This window comes from Ptychodera flava, chromosome 11 (assembly GCF_041260155.1).
Source record: "Ptychodera flava strain L36383 chromosome 11, AS_Pfla_20210202, whole genome shotgun sequence".
NCBI classification, from domain to species: Eukaryota; Metazoa; Hemichordata; class Enteropneusta; family Ptychoderidae; genus Ptychodera; species Ptychodera flava.
Window position 1 is genome coordinate 36,856,877 of NC_091938.1, and position 21,470 is coordinate 36,878,346.

General features: G+C 40.7%; 2 protein-coding genes across 2 annotated transcripts in view; one reads left to right on the forward strand and one right to left on the reverse strand.

Moving 5' to 3' along the window:
• Positions 1–1,205: 1,205 nt before the first annotated feature.
• LOC139144188 (frizzled-5-like) lies at positions 1,206–4,145 on the reverse strand. Its single transcript, XM_070714838.1, is given in 3 exon segments — positions 1,206–2,161; positions 2,164–2,349; positions 2,352–4,145. Coding segments are annotated over 3 exon segments (1,599 nt in total). The 5' UTR covers positions 3,691–4,145; the 3' UTR covers positions 1,206–2,087.
• A 14,123-nt stretch (positions 4,146–18,268) lies between these two features.
• The window catches only part of LOC139144198 (BTB/POZ domain-containing protein 9-like), a 101,966-nt gene continuing 98,764 nt past the window's right edge, over positions 18,269–21,470 (forward strand). The window contains exons 1-2 of the mRNA XM_070714849.1: positions 18,269–18,392; positions 19,433–19,614. The gene's annotated coding sequence lies outside the window, so the exon portion shown is untranslated. The remainder of the gene's footprint in view (positions 18,393–19,432; positions 19,615–21,470) is intronic.

Below are 21,470 nucleotides of genomic sequence, written 5' to 3' on the forward strand. Positions count from 1 at the left end.
TCGAATTTGAAACGAGTACATTGGTAAAACAATTTGTCTCGCATTCTCTGCTCGTTCCTCAATGCCCCCTAACGACTGTGTCTTTTGTTTATTGTTCTAGCCTAACGGGCAATTAATTACAGAGTCATTACTAGCAAGCAACCAATGCAGCTAATGAGGTGGGCGGGTTGAAGTGATTAATGGGCGGGTTGACACATGCATAATGTGCCAGCCATTAAGTGTTGGCTTTACTGCCTATGTAAATACACCCCTATTGTGCACTTTCTATACAACCTCCGTTGACTGACAACGGCTGTGTCAGAGGGGTCTCATATACCAAGCTAAGCCCCGCCCCTGTAATTACGTCGCGCCCGTAGAGAGATAAGCCCTTTAGAAAAACGTGGAACAGATAAACAATTAAACTATAGTCACCAAATCCGGCCCATTTGACCACATTTCTGCTTAGATATACACACATAGTTTGCTAGAGCGAAGTCAACCAAGCGAATCCGCAGCAAAACGTTGGTTAAAAAGCGTCACTACGTCGACTGCTGGCGGTGAATGAGAAAAGTAAACAGGACAAGCAAAGAGTTCGACCGAACGACAATGGGTTTAGGCTCCTACATTTTGAAAAACAACAATAGCTCACTTTTGCACTAATTAGGTTCTGATGGGCGGGAAACAGTGACATAAGAATAAAAGCCCCAGTGAAAGGCGAAAGAACTTGTGGGGATTACGGCTTTGCTCTCCTTGGGGCTTTCAGCCTGGCTTGAAAAAAGTGTACTGTTTTGTGAAGGGGCTCTGTACTGCCTTTGACAAAGCACACAGAACTATTCTCCAGAATGTAATGACCCTGGCCCTAATTGTCTATTTTGGAAGTGCAAATGTCGTCTAATTCCCCTCATTTGCGATGGATTTGCCCCCATGACAAATTGCGAGGCTAAAGGACGACACGTTTGGCGAGTGAAAGAAACTGACCTCCTTCGCGCTCGGTGTCTGCGAACAGCGACTATCCTTCGCTGTCACCAAGACACCAAGCACGCCCAATTAAGACCATATACACGGTACCTAAACGCTGCGAAATACAGGTCAACACACAACGACAGCCTAATTGATACACACACAACGTAAAGCGACGAAAACGGGTTTCTCACGTTTTTAAAAGACGTTTCTTATATTTTTCCAATGCATTACGCAAATAATAGATTCCACAATACATCCAGCAATCTTGTTCGGATAATGTTTTTTTATAAATCCTAATGGATACCCTTTTAAAAGGGGAAGAAAATATTATTGACCTCGTAGAATTGTCTCTGAAATTTTCTCCTAGCTTCGAAACTTAAAAAGTCTATATAGCATCTGGGTTATGCAAAAAATAGGAAAGCGATGCTGGAGACCAGCAGAGATAACTTTTCATCGAGATTCAAATGTCGCGTAGGGTTCCCATACATAAGATAAATAAAACGTACAATTTCGAATTCAAAACTTTGTAACATAAAACTATTATACATGTAGGAGACAATTTTGGATAATATTACAAAGAAAACGCTGGTGGTATTTTTGAGGTGAGATAATAAGTCTGACATAGTTTTCTGTAGTTTTGATAACCTTTCTGCCCCCTCTAATTGTTTTTCTCTCTTGGCGTACAGTTGAAACGGGTTACTCTCACTGATTGTGTATACCTTTAAGTTAATTTTGTGCAGTATGTCCTAAGTGTACACAACCCGTATATATGTGTTTAAGCTGGCTTATCTGTCACTGTTTACTCAAGGCAAAAAATGTGGTTAAAAGCTGCACATAAAAGAGACGGGACAATTGTCTTTTGCAAACTTACAGCGTTCGGTAGGTCCATTTGCTAACGACGGCAGACATTTTGGCGGAGGCACTTTTAGACACACAACAGCCAGCCGTCCTCGCTGAGTTTTGCTGTGAATATTGGCAAGGGTTCATCCAGAACGTGGCCTAACTACACACACACAGTAATTTTTGAATGTCAGTTCTTAAAAAGAGACAGTTCAAGCGTTCGTCGCTTTCCAGTCTTCTTGTGACTTGGAGTCTCGTGATTAAAGCAGTCTGTTATGAAATGTACACTTTCAAGTTGACGCACACTACACATGAGTCAGTGGAAGTTGCTTTGGATTAGTTGCTTTGCTTATTCTCGTGCTTCCACTCCTACCGGTAATCGGTTGTAGAATTTCTTCCATGATTCCAGGGTCTTTCCCGACCATATCCAAAATCCCGAGGTGATCCCAACGACAAGGCACATGAAATATTTTAACATAAACACTGAGTAGTCCGGCGTTGTTTTGTCCTCTATACAAGGGCAGTTATGCGACTGTTCCCAGCTCAGTCGAAAATGTTGTTCATAAAATAACAGGCAATAACGATGGTGGCAGGTACAGTATACAATACTGAAAACACGCCAATTCTTATCATAAGTTTTTCTAGTTTGTCAGTCTTCGTGCCGCCTTGTTTGATGACATTTCTTATGCGGAAAAGAGAAACAAAGCCGGCCAAAAGAAACGAGGTCCCTATCAGCAAATACACAAACAATGGCGCTAGAACGAAGCCCCGCAAATTGCCTAAGTTTTGGTTGCCAACATAACAGATACCTGTGATAGGGTCCCCATCGACGGAGCTCATTGCCAAGACGGCGATTGATTTTATTGACGGTATAAGCCATGCGGCCAAGTGAAAGTACTGCGAGTAGCTCGCAATCGCCTCGTTGCCCCATTTCATGCCTGCGGCGAGGAACCACGTAAAGGATAGTATGACCCACCATATCGAACTCGCCATACCAAAGAAGTAAATCAACAAAAACACTACTGTACACACTGCCGGTCCGGTCGTCTCGTAGCGGATGTGGTTATCGGTACAGGAGACGGCTTCGTGTCCTACGATGAGACGAACAATGTAGCCGACGGACACGAGCAGATAGCAACCACTTAGGAATATGATCGGTCGTTCGGGGTACTTGAATCTTTGCATGTCGATGAAGAAAGTTGACACAGTCATTGAAGTCGATATGAAGCAAAGTATACACCACAGTCCGATCCAAAAAGAGGCGAAAGTCTTTTCGTCAGGAGAGAAATATGCCCCGTTGCAGGGCATAGCACAGTTTTCCGCTCCGCCGGTGGAGATTTTACCATAATAACTGGACTCTTCCGTCAGCGGTACCATAGGGTCCTTACAAGTACACGAACTACAGCCTTCCTCTGGTCTTGGCCGTTGTGTACCTATGACAGATGGGGTTGGCGTGACGGTGGCTTCACTGCTGTTGAAGTCCATGCACAGTTTCGTTTCATCCCCATATTCGGGCAGATCGTCACATCGCATCCGCTCGGGCCAGGCGAAGCCATACTGTCTCATAAGTGGGGCACAACCTGCCTTGGCACGTTCGCATACCGATCGGCACGCCGGCAATGGCTGTTTGTAGTTCGAGACACAGATCGGCGCATACATACTACACAGGAAGAATTTCAAGTCCGGGGAACACTGGATTTCGACCAGTGGCCAAAACTGATGAACCTCGAGTCCTGCTTCGTCCTGTGAGTCGTGGTTGAATTGGTTTGGCATGTACGTCATATTGTAGCCTATCCCGCGGCACATCGGAATCGTGATCTCTTCACAGACCATTTCACGGACCGCTAATGTTCGAGCCACAAGTACAAAGACAAGCAAGGCCAGTGGTGCTAACCGCCTCACAGCCATCTTGTACTGACCGACTGCAATTCAAACACTGGTGAAAGTCACTGGGTCGGCCCTCCTGCCCGTGGTATTTTAACAGTACACACACTGCGAGGCTAGGTCAACACCCGCGACTCTCTTTCGGTAGGTCACGGTAGCGTATTTGCCCTTCGCCGAAAACGATGGTGGCTGATTCCGTACTGACACACGGTCGGTATCGCTTGGTCCAGCTCGCTTGTTTATGCACAATTTCCGAACACAAAGCAGCTTAAAACGTAGAAATCCAACTGGATTAGAACAGGAATTTCGCTCTCACGGACTACTCTCCACCGCTGCCCGGTCAGGTTCAGTTACCCAGTTGTAAATTGACTAGGAGGCATGACTGCACTAATGCACTACTACGTAATCCGTACGAAAAGAAAGCCCTGTACGGCACGTCTTACTGGCAGGCACGGATGAACGTTTATGCACAAGATGTGACGATTCTAACAGCCTATAGCTAACAAGCTTGCACCTAGGTGTCAAAGCGGAGCTGTCATTTAGCTGTCAACTCATTATGAACACTGACAACTGACGTAATCTGTCAATCATGCAATTGATCTCCCAATTAGCGTAACAGTTGGCCGTGACGTCACTCACTATAGAATTCATCTCAACAGGGGTTTCTCCGCATTTTTTGTGCGAAGACACAGCAGGCGCACTCCACTATTTTTATTTACAGCACGGAAAAACTCGTTGTGTTGAATCTCTTTTGTACAACTCATCCCAGCCCCTCTTTTTGTTGGAGGGAGTCACGCTGTGCGTTATGGTGTGCTAATCAAGTTGCTATTGTTTACTGTGGGTTGGTTCAGGCAGTTTCAGGCAGTCCAAAGAACGTGAGAAGCCAGCCCCCTTGTTGACTCTATTTGATGAGACAGGGAGAAACAGGGGCTAAAGAGAGAGAAGTAGTACAAATTTGTCCACAAAATATCTAGAGGCAATGCTACATCACAAATGACGAGGGGGTTGGGGCATTTAGCAGTGCAAACAAAAGTTTTTATCTAGTCACGGACGGCAAATCTCCGCAAAACAATTATAAAGCGAAGAGCAAACAACGGCTACTTTTACTAGTAAAGTGATTTCAAAGGGGAGATCACAACAGAATGAAAACCGTAGCTTTGAGGTGGTGAAAATCTTTTCAACTACATAAATATTTTGGGAGTTAATAAATATATTGTCGTTGATTGCCATGCGCTGCATGTAGTTTGGGAACTCAAATTTCACTATGTTTTGGCTCTGGGTACCCGGGGGAACGACCACGGTTGAAACTGCAATGTGCGTGTATTTAGGTTTTCACACAAAAAGCTGGCAAGTGCGACGTTTTTTTCTCATGAAAGAATACTTTTTCACGGATGGATGGAATATGTGACTGTATTTTGACGTGAGTTGTGTTGAGGTTGGCAACCGAGGCATGACCCCGAAAAAAACACACAGCACTTAACGTAATGAGGAAAACGAGTAGGGAGGCGGTCACAGCACCAGCACACCGATGACAAATTTCATAGCAACGAGCGCTATGTGTGTAAGTAGTTCTCCCATGCCTTGCATTTCCAATGACGTGTTTGGTCGTCCTAGTCCCTCTCTGGCCCTCCCAGCTCTTCAGTTATCAAAACTAAAGCTAAAGCGACCTGGGCTTAGGCCAATGTTGGCCTTCTTAAGCGTGCATTAGTCAAAGTGCTTTATGTCTCTTTGGGAAAAACCAACTAAAAGCAATATTTGAAGTGTCTCGCAAATTGAAAGTGGGATCAGTCCTGCCCGCGTATTTTAGCATTGGTCGAATCATGCAGCAACTTAGCAAATAAAAAAAAAATGCCACTGTCCATGGACGTTGGACAAAGGTAAGTTTACCGAGTCAAGCGATTGCTATAGAGCGATGCACAGATGAACTCGTGGTCTTTCATGAAGGGAAGGCCTTTCATTGAGATATCAATAGGTATTATGTATCAACATGAATAGCTGCCATTGCCCGTCTTGATTATTTCCAATACTTTTCGAGCAGAACAAAAATGGCGACCCCTGGGCCCAATTATGGTTGCCATGGAAACCCACTAGAACCACTACATCGCTAATTGGTAGACCGAGCATGTCGAAAACTGTCAATCTGTTTATCCCCACCGTCCGTCAGTGTGACTGTATGTGTCCCCGACACACGGGGCGAATTCTAACGTCGGAGATTTCCTGCGATTTTTACGGGACCTGTCATGGGGTAATCATCGATCGTCAATGTAAAGGATGTTTACAGTGTAAATTGAAAGGGTGGGCAGTGAAAACACCTTTATTTCTTCGAGGTAAAAGAGCTATAGCGATTACTATATTGTGCGCTCAGCTTATTAAGCACTGGCTTACGGAAGCTTCTTCAAAGTCATGGTATTAGCTGCTACGGTGAGGCTTTGTTGATTTATTGATTCGTCAGGCAACTCGACCAGTCTTCTGCTAGAAAGATATTCTCATTAGACAACTCAATGAAAATCAAACGACTGGGCAGGACAAAGTAATTCACGACATGGCGATAAGAGTGGAAGTGAGCCCAAAATCGATGCGAAATAACACGCTGCAGTCATATTTATTTACCAGTTCGCCTATCTTTTTGTCATGCAGACTTTACAAGTGAAATGTACATGGTATTTAACTGAGCGAGCTGAATGCTGTCGGATTTCACATATATATCTCGACATCTCCTTACCTTGTGCAATAGACTCGCACAGTAAACATATTTGTCGTTGTTTCCATTGAAGTCGAGGCCCAGGAATTTTTGATGAAACGAAAATAGCTCAGTGAAATATTTGCGTCAACGCTAACACAAAAAAGAAAGTAAATTTAGGATTTTTAAATTGCTAAAAACTAGAAAATATTTAAGCTAACCACACCGATGTAAAGGAATGAATAAGGTGTGTATATAAGACGACAACGTGGGCATTAAGTCGAGAGGGTAGCTAACCCAAAATGTTAGTAACAGGAGATTATAGCATTTCATGAATAATTTGTGGATCGCATGGCAGGTATTTGACTGGAATTTGACCAGGATTTTGCAATCGTTTTTCCGCGGATTTTGTCACTGGTTGAGGACAACCCGCTGTGATAAGCCAGCTGCGATGAAACGTGACGGTTCGTTGGGCACCCGGCAGCCATGTTGGAAAAAATACACTCGATAAGAAGACAACTATCAACAAAATTAGGGCCGAATTATCCGTCTATTACATTTGAAAACACTCTTATAAAAAGGGTATTAGTCCTGGCTTGGCGTACAGTCGAATATTAATAAAGTTAATTCTCCGTAATGGAGTTGGGAATGAAAACTTTGCATTTGATTTGTCCCGCGGGTTGGATAGCTGATAGATACAAAACGGTTGCTGCATATAAGACTAGCCGAGATCGAAATTGAATTTGTGCCGGTTGGGTTATTTGTTTTGCAAGTTAGCCTTAATATCTTCTTAGTCAAATTTTCCAATCGTCGGAGCAGCCGTAATCATATTACAGAAAAAGTATTGTCGGTAAATCTCTTGTCCACCATAGCTCACAGATTGTGTCAAAGCGGTGGCACTCATTAGGAGGGGCTAGGGGACGCGCAACGTTTCACACCAAATTGTAATGTTTGGTTAGCCCACCCCCCTTGATGAAGCTGTTGATTTTAATGATCGTGCAGTAGAAAAGTTGTCACGCCATTTGAATAGGGTTGCGTTGGAGCACAATGAATCTCACCTATTTTGACAGCTTTCAGTCTTACTCCTTCTATTGACACGCTCGTCTAATAGGCCCTCCCACTTCGTCACGTTTATTGTTCACACAAGCGATTAGCTTAGTACAACCTAATGGACTAACCTCGGGGTTAAATTGAAATGAATATACTGCAGAAAATTTTCCCGCATTCGTTTTTCGCCCCAAGATAATGCAATGTTACGATTGTAAGATTTCTTAAGGTTGGCGCCGAGGTCCGTTGTGTGTAGGCACCATCGACACCATGGCAAGATCGCTGCCTAGTTCCTGTTTGACTCGGAGAATTGATTTTAATCGCTTGATAACAGGCGCTCGTAAACTCAGCGATTTAGCCGCTCCGATTTGATTTCTGGTCAGATTTCAGTGACTGAAACGGATTTGCAGTGTTAAATAGCTTTGAGGTGAGCGCAGAGGTGAAACTTTATAAATGCGGTATCGTTTGGACGCCACGGGCAATGGACACGTTTGTGTAATGTATTTTGGTGGCAGTTGATATCTTGTTCATTTCTTGAAGATTTACCACAACCGCACTGTGCGACATACGACGGGTGTCCGATTGTACGACATGCCCATTTACGTAACCAGTAATGATTTCTTAATTGACGAAACATTTGGATTTCACTATTTTCAAAGAGAAAGACAACTATTTAAGTGTGCTGTTACAGAGTGTACCGTGCACACAGAATCATGAATTAAATATACGAGCCCTTTTACGGCTACATTCCAACACTAAATTCATGCACACAAAAGCCAACACCATTCACAGCGTAATCTTCACACTTTACACTGGTCGATCATTGAATTCATGGACTTCACCAAGAGAATATTTCTTGATTAATTGGGCAGAAAAAAAGAAACAAATAAACGTCTTGTCTAAATAGAGAGCGTATTTCTTACAGTAGGCGTGATTTGTACTCTTTTATGAATAATCTGTTCCTATTTAGACTCGTCCTACTAGTAATAATGTTCTTTGGTATTGTCCAGTCAGAAGGGAGGTGTTTTAACTCACTTCGCACCTTGTTGTGTAGCTACTGTAGAATGCCCCTATTCAACCGCGATTCACAGATCGCTTTTAGTTTGTTTTTCCTCGTTTGTTTCTGGTTACAGAACCAGGGGCACATTGCTGGCGCCTCTGCAGTCTGTAGCTGAACAATTGAAACAATTAGGACAAATTGGCAGAATTTTAAATTCCGCATAAGTATGGCGCGTAAAAAAGTCTTGAAAAGACACCTCGCTGACACAAAAGCCCTTCCGTGATGCGTTATTCTGAAATCGACAGTAATGATAACATAATGTAGCAGAATATAACGGCAATCACACGCCTGTCAATCATCCGTCAGAACATGACAGCATGGCATGGCGTATTAGAAGTGGCAAGAATTAGCGGCAAACGATTAAGAAATTTACTTCATAACTTCTGGATAGACAGATCAAAGTTTGGCGTCGGATTTGGATCACTGTCAGTCGTGATCTCAGTGTGCGAACAAGGGATAAACGGCATTGAATTTGTACGCCTTACATGGAACACCGAATAAACTCTGATATATCCGTCAGGCATGCATTAAGTATACACCAAGGAGTTTGTTTTGTTGTCTTTACGTTTATTAGGATATCAAATGAAACTAAAGTGTTTTATGCCCTTTTCTCTCACCATTTTTATTTAATGTATTATTTGTTACATCTATAAAACAATAATGTTCAATACATGAGGGCGAGGAACATTATCATCCTGTTTCTGTGATTGCGTAGCACTTTGGCCACAGTCACGTTTCATTTCAATGACCTTCCTTTCAGCACATTTTCAAGAGAAAGCTCTCAGTAAAGGCAGCCGAAAGATTCACCCACAAGTAAGTTTTACAATATTTTGATTAAGTACTGTCACAGACAAAATCGTGTCCAGTCTTTTCTGCAAGCCTGCAGCAATTCGCCGCATCTCGCTAACAATGCCGGCGCGTTTCCTAGACGCAATGACCTAATAGAAACGGACGCTGGACGTTTTGTAACACTGCGATTTTCATCACATTTAAACTACCTAGAGAAGGCGAAATAATTGAAATTTATCGGCGACATCGCATCTACAGAGGAAAATGTCACTGTCAGCTTGTTAGTTGCCGGAATACGTCAATTTTGTGCGCAGAAAAAAGGAGCCGTTGAAGAGAAGTTGAACCTGTCAGCGCAAGCTCCAGTCGTTTTTAATGACTCGGCAGCCGAGATGTGTATTTCAGTCTGTATTGTAAATTTCAGACTGTGGTCGATTTCACTGGCTATTGCTTGGAGGCTTTGGTATTGAAACGGTACACGGAGTGAAGATTTCGGTGAATGTGAGTCGATCATGCCCCCAAGCCGCTAATTCGACCTCCGATTTTCTTGTACAACGGAGCGACAGATCCCGGCTATCAATGATTCCCAGAGAGCTTCTTAAGTAGCGATCGCCCCAAAGCAGCTTTGACACCAAGATGGCACGCCACTCGAAGACAAACGCAGTCATAAATATTTGAATAGCATTTGTCCGACAGAATGCAACGTTTTGTCAAGACCGAGATATACTGGGCTTGCCTGAAAATGTATTGCCGGTCTTTATAGCTCAACGCTTTTTCAAAATACAAAAATCGCGCAAGTCCCCGAGTTCGGAAACACAAATATTTTAATTTAACCTTTTATTGATGCTACCGATGAACTCTTAATATACAAGAAAAGTTGTTATTATTAGAAAGATAATAAATGTAAAATCAGGTCAAACGTTTTCCTGAACGAAAAGATGGATATTTTGTATTAAATTATTGACAAATTAAAGTAATTTGATGCAGACAGTTATCGGAGTCAAGCGATGATGTTGCTGGCATCCATTCCTCGGAAATGCCACGGCCCAAGACACTGCACCTTTTGATTTCTCCTTAGAAATTAACATAAACAAGGTATGAAATACCAGTGAATGAAAACAAAATAACAAATATAATAATAAAGGGGAAAACGCCGATACGTAAGAATGGAACGATGCCTGCATTAGGTTTATGACAACACCGCTATAGAGTTTCATACCGACATTCTATTTGGCTTGGTTAGACTGCCTCTCCAAGACCTCTCCATGAGAAAGTTCAAACATTCGACTTGTTCACAGGCCAAAGAAAATATCAAAAGCGATTCCCCTGTATTCTCCAAAGAGATCATTTACCACTTGCAAACAAGACCACACTTAACCGACTCCGACAAATGCCTTTGCGTGTTTTGAAATTACGTGTACACGACTTGATGTCAAATTCACAAACGTCGAGCTCTTGATGGCCCTAACACATGATTTGCAACTCAGTGGGAAAAGCTACACACATAGAAATGGAGACATGGTGATTGGACTTCCTAGACCCTAGCTGATTTTTATTGCACTGGCAGTGTGATCGGAGTTAGAGCAGATAGCGATTTTAAAGGGACATTAGCAGTAACTGTTGACATTTTTCGCTACTCTGTTTCAATGTATCAACTACAGAATTTTACTATAATCCGATCATCATGACCAATGCCTGGTGTCTTGCTTGCCAACACAGCCTGTATATGTGAAATGACCATTGTTATTGTTGATAAATGTATTCTAGTCCGGACCTGAATACAAAATTTAAACAATAACAATGCAGATTATACTCATATAGGGTATATTTATGAGCTAAATATTAGGAATTTCTCCATGGTTCAGGGATTCACACCAGAAACTGCAGATGATACTCAGAAACAAACAAAACAGAGAAAATGACCAAAGTTACAGCTAATGGATCTTTAAATTTGGGATGAATTAATGGGTAAACGATGACGAAGACGACGGCGATGGTTGTGGTTGCGACGACAACCTTTAGAATAGGCACGGAGACAATGTTGATGGCTATGCTATCTTCATATCAGTAAACACGGTTGCTACTGTCAGTGAAATAATAAACAAAAACAAAAATAATAAATATAGTGATTGTTACATATATTTTGATTTTCAAAAAAAAGAATGTTGCGAAATTGGCTAAATGAATTGGAAGAAATTATCACAGAGAACGCGATAGCGGATGATGATGATGATGATGATGATGATGATGATGATGATGATGATGATGATGATGATGATGATGATGATGATGATGATGATGATAGTAGTGACACTGGTGGAACTGTTCCCACTAATTTCACTCATGGAAACCTGGATGCCATGATAGTCCGACTGGACATCAATAGATCGCACAGACAATGACGTCACTCTCCTCGCTACATTTTTCTTCCTGATGACGATTCCGGGGTTCACATAGCAGAAATTCCTCTCTGGGAAATCTGTGTTTCTCCCTATGATCCTCTTGATGGAATAGGCATGTATACATACATACACACACAAACACACCACACACACACACACACACACACACACACACATATATATATATATATATATGTATATATACATACATATATGTATAAATGTTATCATTTTTATATATATATATTATATATATATATATATATATATATATATATATATATATATATATATATATATATATATATATATATATATATATAGATCTGAAATTCAAAGACACCTGTCCAAATTATACCGGCGGATAATAAAGGAGGGACAGCCAGAGGGAAATTGAGTCATTTTTTGGAAAGATATCATCCTTCTGTCCTTTTTATCTTTGGTTTGAGCGCATGACAGGCTGGACTGTTTGTCATGTGTGCGAGCCTGTCTCTTGAGTTGTACAAGCTGTTCAGATTATTTTCATAAAGCTCTGTCAAACTTAAAACAAGAAATGCAGAGTTTGTTCTCAGTATGAAATGCACATTGAACAGAGGTGGACGGGAGAAGTCCTGTGCAGCGATCTGCCCGAACGACCCGTCACGTACAAATATACCTCTATCAATGGGAGTGAAAAATAAAATAACAGCCCACTGCAATCTGATGAAAGTGAAATTTATACCTCGAGTGACAGGCAAAATTGGTGGGATTTATTATAGACCATTATGAGCAATGACAACGGTGCGATGTATTTGTTTTTCACTCGAGGCATGCCGAGAACTCGAACTGTGTTATAAAAGCAAATTAAGGCACCAGTACCGTAACATGTCATGCCCAGCATGTACATTGCGACTGGCATGTGAAATCGACACACCAGAAACCAACACGACTTGTCTAGACTGAACTCAATATGTCGGAGGTGAAACTGGAAAACACCGGCGAAACACTGCGAGGAATAGGAACACCGCTGCTGCGGACGGACGTATGGTGGGGGGATACTGAAGCGGATGTGGATCAGAGGAGTTGGAGGGGAATCAATATGAAGGCAAGAGCGGACAATAAATTATGTTTGCATACCACAAAGGGGTAATTGTCATCGATGTTATGCCCAGAAGTGAACCATGGGCAGTGACGCACTCGATGAAGTTCTGAACTCTTCCTGGCATAAGTGATATATTACAGGAAGTATAGTTTGAAAGGCCATTCAATATTACATCTCATACCGATATGATTAGAGATTGGAGAAGAGTTCGTCAGCCATACTTTTTGCGTACCAGATGTGTTGGTACACGATTGAAATTACAAATATATGTGGAACAACACTTCAATGTAGATTATCGGGAGGTGTTTTGCGCGTGCGTGCATATGCTTCGTGTAAATCCTCCACGATGACATCATTTAATCATACTTTTGACTTGATGAACACATTTCTTTCAGTTTATTCCGCTATTTATGCAAGTCATACTACGTCTATAAATATCCACATTAATTCTCTTTAGAATAAAATATTCGAGGGTCAGAAAACAAATGATGACGGTTACGAATTAATCAAATCAAATATGAACTTGATCAGTGATTGTTACCAAGTTTAGAAGATATTTCGCAAATATAAAAAATCTGGTCAAGATGTTTATATGATAATTATTGTGTTTGAGAAAGAAAACTCATAAGGTTTTCTCTAGGCGTAGAGTGACAGAACAGGAATGCATATAAAATTATCCATCCTGGAGATAGCGTATGTCAAAACGAAATTCCATCAAAGGCTCAAGCGATCAACATATCGGAAAGATTTTCTTGATTACATTAATATTTCACGACTATAGGCGATGCCACATAATTGCAATCGTAAGAGATAATACTCGACGAGTTCTTGAATATACATTGCTAATATCGTTGTAGTCGCCGAGTCGTGGTTAAAGATCCGACGAAGACGAAAATTGGAAGAACGCCTGTATGTTTATCGCCATGTTTATTAATTCCACTTTTTATATCCAGTCAGGGATAAGAGCGACAATTGATGAACCTTTCATTGGAGGTGGTACTTACTTTTTGTATTTTACGAACGTATCTTGGTAATATAATGAGTTTCTTGCTGTTCGTCGCTCTTGCCAGCAACTTGTTTTGTACCAGTGACATCGAAGTACAGCTGCCCAATAGGCTCAACTGCCACAGAATCCATCAAAGCAGCTAGATCAGAGTAGCATGTAATGAACATATAAAGAAATGACTTTATATTCATTTGTTGTCTTTATATGACTATAAATTTAAAAGAAGTTTCAGGTATTTGAAGATGAATGCGACAAGTGTAAAAACAGGAGTTTCTCCTCAAACGTGAGTAATGCAACACTTCGAATGAAAGATGTTTTCTCCTGACACGGTATGCCCTGCGTCAACCAGCTGTCGTTCTTATTTGCTTAATTGATCATATTAGATTGCGCAATTATGTACTGGCTTGAATCAATGCGGAATACCCGTTGGTATTGCTGAAGACCATTTTGTATTAATTAGTTGCACTGAAGTCACACTTGCTTCAACTTTCATGCCAGCAATATTCAACACGTGACATTCCACAATCGGCACCATGTGCATAATTTTGGCCAGTGATATCTTACAGTGATGATGCCGAACTCGGGGAAATCCATACGCCGGCGAATGTTTACAGGTGAGAGGATCCCTTATTTTGATAAATGTGGTCGAAATTTTCGATATTTCTTTGGATGACATCACGCTGTGAACATGAGGTCAGGATTGCTATATGCTAAAAATCGAAGCGCATTTGACTGTAACCGACATCATGGTAAGGACGTCCTCTTCCTTCAAGTTAAAATTGTAAATCTGATTGTATGTTAGAGAGTGGGAAAGTAACCTGACAAACGGAAATGGAGGTTATTGACTGAAGAAAGTTGGTTTCCTCAAGGAGAAACAAAACGAAAGCATCAGCATTCGGACAGAAAAACAACAATTATGAGAATTATTGAAATTAAATGAAATGTAAACAAGCAAGAGATGGACGCAGTCAGGCGGCAATATCTTCACAGCTGACGGATGCTGCACTCCCAGAACGTGTCAGCACATCGTTCTGCAGTTGTGATAAGAACAGCATCGACAATTTCGATGAATGACAGCCAAATAGAATGCTTGAACAGATGAAAGGTGCGATTGTGCGAACACACGTACTCCACGCCAAGCTGAATCCAATAATGGGGCCGTCATTCTTATCAAGCTAACACTAGCCATGCAAGAACGCCCAGTGCACATTGCGCTACTGCTGTCCGACAGCTTAATCTAATCAACATAATTACAATTAGTTCCGACATTGTCGACATATTTTTTGTAATTCAAAATAAACCCACAGTTCAGGAGACCCCAGAGAAAGGTTTTAAAAAACAAATATACCCAAATCAGTTCAGCAACCCTTTCGATAAAGTTCAAAGTCTTGAAATCTGTTTCAAAATGGTAAGCAAAATCATGATTTACAAAGCTACCGTGATCGATATAGCGAAATGAAACGTTTTTTTTTTGTTTTGTGTTCTTTCAAAATATTTAAATAAGTACAGTAGGCCAAGGGATGTAAGTATTACACACAAGTATAATATGTCATTTTCATTTTAAATATTTTACATTTTCTGTTTTCTTCAGAAAAGGAAACTTACAAATACATATTTCATGACGTTTCTCTCCATTTGGAAATGGTTTGCAGCAAGGAGAGCCAACGTTTTCTCCATACACTGACAGTACATTGCTATGCATTTATGAACTGTACGTTGCAAAAGCGAAGCCATCCAAAATGTCAATATAGTTTCTGCCGATTAAACATTGATTGTCATCTCGGTGTAACAGGTTGCTTGCTAATCATGCGAGTATCCTGTGATGTTCTGTATCCATAAAAAACTCAACACTCAGTATTCATACTGTACCCTTTTCAGTTTACCTTTTTTCAGGACACAATCTTTATCCGTAAGTAATTTCAAAGTTTATATACAATAATGTGCTGCACAACAAATTTGTTGACAGCTTGCGCAAAGTTGTGAACATCAATCTAAAAAATGATTCTCTTTCGATGTGAAAGTGTTACGGAACACAAATCATCGTTATTTACTCAAAGAACAATAGCAGATATGCATGGTACCTTGTGCCAGCCTTGCGACACAGCTTCATGATTGGTAAACAACACTACCACCACCACCACCATCACAAACACCACCACCACCACCACCACCACCACCAACAACAACAACAACAACAACAACAACAACAACAACAACAACTAGGTAAGATTTAATGCTAGACTGGTTTTCAGACGGCTTGCCGGGCTCTATAAAAATACTGTGATTGAAAATATAGCCCATTAAAATTGATAATATTGTGCTCAATAAACTAAAGGCTCTACGCAAAAGTTTATTCTGTATAGTGATTACCACAATTACAACAACCCTAGTATTAATAACTCACCGATATGGCTCATAGTAGGGATGAGAAAACATGATAACAGAACTATGTAAGCTCAAATAGATCAACATAACGCTTTTGTCTTACTGTTTTATGTATTTTACGATACTCCACGGATGCACCGGCTTGGAGTTTTGCAAATCAGTGCGTCATGTCAAATGGTATTTTTTCTTTCCATTTTTTTCCACTTTATCAACATCAATAGAGAGGTCCTTTGGTTATTTGGAACTCGCAGCAGACAGATGGTGCAAGAAGGCAGATTTCAGGGATTACGCACAATGGCCTGATGGAAACAGTTTTGTGAAGCTATTAGTGGATTTTATGGAAAAAATCAGCCACACAAAGCTGTCAAACACACCAATACATGCCAAGCATTAACCCTTATTCAATTGTCCCTTCTCTGACGTTGCTGAAGGCTACGATGACATGCACCGCTTTGGTCAATAATGAAGAGGAGAAATTCAAATTACATATGGGACATGCATCCACACTTTTGAACATGAAATTATGATATTAGCACATTCATGTATATCATATTTCGCAGGGTTTCGATGTCCTTCTCCGTACCTATTTTCCCTAAAAAAGTGAATTGTCTACAGACCCTTCCTGCTACCTCTTTTCTCTTCTGGAAAACAATTGCAACATTATCTAAATTTACCAGGCATTCCTGGAGAGGTTTGCCACAATGAGTATCCCATTTTCTGAAATTGAAGGCATTGTTTCGACAACGTTCATAGCAATCAAATGCGACAGTATGATTTAAACCATCGAAAATTCTAGAAATTTTAATTGATTATTTTCTTAATGATTGAAACAAAAATATCAAGGAAAGACCTAATAATATTTATATTACTTTTGTAATTGATGTATCGAATATAACTTAATGTAGATCTCCACAGATGAAAATAGCTTTTGTATAAATTAAATTCGGAGACAGCATGATGTATATTAGCTCTAGCTGTGGCGGCTGTGTGGCGTCGAAACTGCTGCTTACATTCCGAAGCTGAATGTACCTCAGTCCGCAGCAGACAAATGAATCCGATGTTATTTCGATTTTGACTATTGTTGAAAGAGTTCGTCGGGATCGATACCTTTCACAAATTACACTCACAATAATAATATTATTTTTAATGATAAACCCATCAGCAGTGCTTTATCGATAGGGTTATGTAATCACGGCTTTTAGCGTACAGTCGATTATGACGAATGACTGGTACTCTAGGTCAAAGGTCACACATTCCAACGTATTAGTGAAAGGCCGACGGGTGTGTATGTTGTTGTTACGTTGTTTTTTCTTTCCAAGACGTTGAGATAGGATTATAAGTTCCTTGCAGCGACTTTTCAAACCAAAGCGATTGTAAGCCAATCCAGTTGTCAGACTCCATTGTTATTCTGAAACCGCGGAAGCCGTTGTTTTTTCGCCGTTGCGTAAGAAAACTGAACAAATTATTGATAAAATAAAACGTTTTTAAACAGGATTATATTTCTGACTGCCGGTTGATCAATCGAGAGAGATTGATTAGAGACGACAAAGTAGTTGTAGTAGAATAACCGCCAATATTTTTTCAGCGCAAAACGGAAGGGAAGTATTTGTGAGACTGATTGTTATTGGATCTCAGAAAGTAAGTCTGGCTGAAGATTTCAAAGGAAACGGACAGTCTGTTTTGAAAGGAAGACCCAAATTAAATGTACTGTTGACCAGCTCAGGGGAGAAGGTACAAACGCCGTAGGGACGTGACAAAAATCGAAATCATGTCGGCTCAATGACATCATTTAGTTACAACAACTTACATTTGAATCTATTGTTGGATCATTTAAGCTCAGTTAATCAGTATTTGAAGTCATAAAATGTCGGTGTAGTCTGGCTGTTAAGAGGATTTTTCGCCAATTGTCGTTGGCTGAACGCTAAATTCGCTGTTTTTCCCGCCAGTGTCAAGTGTAAAAGTAGCCATTCCTTCGCCAATGAAAATTGTGCGTCGAAAGAATATGTTAATATCGAATACAGGAAAGATTAAACATTATACTAAACTGACATACATTTCAGGTTGATTCATAAAATCATGTCGAGTTTCTCATTTCTATTAATAATCTTTGATTTGCATATTTTAGGAAACAACTATTGTGGCAATAGGGGACGACAGGTGTCCTTCGTGGTATGTGCGTACGTAATTGGCTCATGGCTGTTACCATCACATCCATTCTTTGGCACCACAATTAGCGTAATTAGTCCCATTCAGTTGTGAGGAAGAGAAACAGAGCGATGGTACGTAGACTTTTGGTCGTCGACTCCGATTTAAAATAAATTGTATTAAAAAGCACCAAATTCTCACCGGACCCGTTTCCTGTCCATCGTCTACATGATAGAAAAGTGATAAACGTGCACAAATAATGTCCCCAAGAACTGTCAATCATCTACTTTTATGCCGTGTCTGTATGAGCTTATAATCTTTTTTATTGAACTGTTTGCTGGGCATCGCAGTGCAGCGTTCGACCTCCCCTCCCACGTGATTTGGCACTGCATTGAAAGGGAGACTTGAAAATGAAAAGTATGCACAAACGGACTGAGTCAACACAGCCTTTAAGAAGCACGGCAGACAGAAAATAAACAAACAGCGGACTAATCTTATTCAACTCGAACACACTTTAAACTGCATTAATGTGGATTCCAACAGAAGAAGGTTACATAGCAGCCAAAAGAAGTGCAGACGACAGTCAGGGCAGGGCAGTGTATGTATTCAACCGCGTTGTCGGGTTACCGGGTTTACACACTAACAAACTATAACAGTGCTGCCCTGACTCTAAACTGTCTGTAGGGCTAAAGAAAACTACACACACTTTCCCGATAGACAACTTAGAAAAAAAATAGCTCAACTCGTCAAGATGTGTTGCAAAGACTAATTCCCTCCCTTTTCAGTCTTACCGTCCCTTAAATCTCAAACATAAACCTTACTCCGGTAACAATGGGAGTGGTTTGACAAAGGAAAAGTTAGTTTCAGGTATCTTGCTTCGAGTGTGACAAACAAGGGGTTGAAGACACCTATAGCAGGAATATGAACCAACACCAGATCCTAACTACCCAATTTTTGAAATTGTGCACCATCTTTCTTGTACTGGTCATGGCCACTTTTACCCACTCTCATCTTTCCCTTTCAAGTTTTGAACATCAGCAATTTCCAGAGAAGAAACTTTTAACATTGTGCCGTCATGTTTGAGTTTTGTGACTACCTTTGTTGATTTGTTACAATATTTTTTTCAGAAAAGAAAAGAAATTAGACCTTCACTTTCATTCCTTTCTAATTGCAGTCTAAACAATCTGGACCCGATGGACCTGATATCTGAAATTCGTTCACTGTCGATCCTACACGTAAATCTTCCGGGTGTTTCCTGGAGGGAGTTGCTTTTCGACCGCTAATGGTTTTAACGTAGTCGGCCACATTTTCCCAGCTGAACGGTCGAAATTCCTCGGACGCATGCTGTGAAATGAGGTATGAAAAAGAATTTGGGCTGAAAGGAAATGTTTTGACCGTTTAAATACTATGTTTAGGATGAAAGAATCCACTTGAAAATTGGATGTCAAGAGGAAAGTTTTTTCTGGCCTGTAAAATTAGTAGCTTTGCCAAATAATTATTACTTTTAACAGCCGAAACACATACATTATCTGCATGGCTTTTGAAAGTGAGATCAGACTTCTTCGGTCGATTACGTAATTTTGACAAGTGAGTATTTTTAAAAAGTGGGAAGTAACAAATGTTCACTCTTCAATGTAGTAGTATCACCTGACGATTCCGGAGTACGCCCCAAAATCGGCCATTCCTACACGTCACAGTGGCTAAAGTAAATAGGCCAGGCCTTGACGATAAGGCTGACTGCTAAAGGCGGGAAGACTGCTATGCCGTGAACTTTATTCAGAGATGTTGGCGACCCCTTCAGCGTTTGAATTTCTATTCGCAGGTTTACCGTGGGAGGGTTCAATTGAATGCCTACGGAAGCGATATACACGGGCAAGTCTTTCAAAAAGTTTGATGTTTTTTTGAACCACAGACCTCCCTCACTGTGAGACGCCAAAACACACAACAACCGTCAATACTTGGTGGAACTTGTGTCACAAAACAGAGAATGCATATTGTTTGGTGTTTTGACTAGAAATAGTTCACCCTTTTCACAGCGACACATTTCCGATTCACGCAGTAAATGCTATCCCCGGCGATTTTGGCAAAAATCTGTTTCTTTTCTAGTTATTCCAGTAGATAAGCACAATTCAGGTTACAGGTTCAACATGTTCAGGTTATTCAGACGAAAGTGTATTGTCTGAACTTTCACCTGGGTCGCTTAGCGCTGCTTGGCATATTCAAGTCGACATTTTTCCCTCAAAGTTTGCTGAGTAAACATTTATTTTACGTTTTGTATCTTAATATTTGCCAAAACAGACACCACATTGTTGATAATTTTCATTTTTTCTTTGGATATTCGTATTACATGCTCAACTGTCACCCAGCACCAAGTATCTTCCGTTGTCATGGTACTTAACAAGGACTACTTAAACATCCGGCTGTACTCTCCCCTTTTAGAGTTCCATGAGGCCGACTTTCTAAGGAGCGAAGTGGCACCAACTTCTTGAACATTTTCGGCGAAAAGTCATCGTAGAGTGCTAGGTTTAGAACCACTTGTTTAAGTTGCTTTGTTACTTTGCTGTATGCAAGTTTGTGTGTTTTGGGTGCCGTATTTACCATGCAGAGTGGATCGGTGTCGGCCCTCAAAACGGGCAGAGGGCCATCAAGCCAAAGTAAAGACCTCCTTCAATATCAGCCGAGTATAAAATTTCACATTTTTCAATGGCTCCGCCACGTAATGCCCATCACAACCGTCAATCAGCGTACAAGTTTTGGCAAAAGTTACAGTTGCATAACGACTAATACCTAGCCCAAGAAAAAAAATCCCGTTTATCCGGTTTTACTCGAAATTTGAGCCGTGTGGTCTCCTACTAAAAGATGCTCTTAAGAAAAGCAAACATCAAGTGCGTAAACAGTCTGTATGTGCAAGTATTATGGAGAAAATACTGTGAAAGCCCTAACCACACACAGTTGAGACAAATCGAAGGGCCGTCTCGGAGGCAACATTGATTGCATGTTCTGAAGTACCCGTCGAAAATTCTGACATTCTATAACATTTAACAAATCCCGTGTTACCTTACAAAAAGCTTTGAAGAAGCTATGATTACACAACAAGTGACAGGCAAATCAAGACGACACATTTTTTGTCTAGCGGGGAAGATGTCAAAATGGTAGCAATTTTGCAATTACCTGGTCTCAATAGGAGAACAATACATTTAGATTTGAGAGTC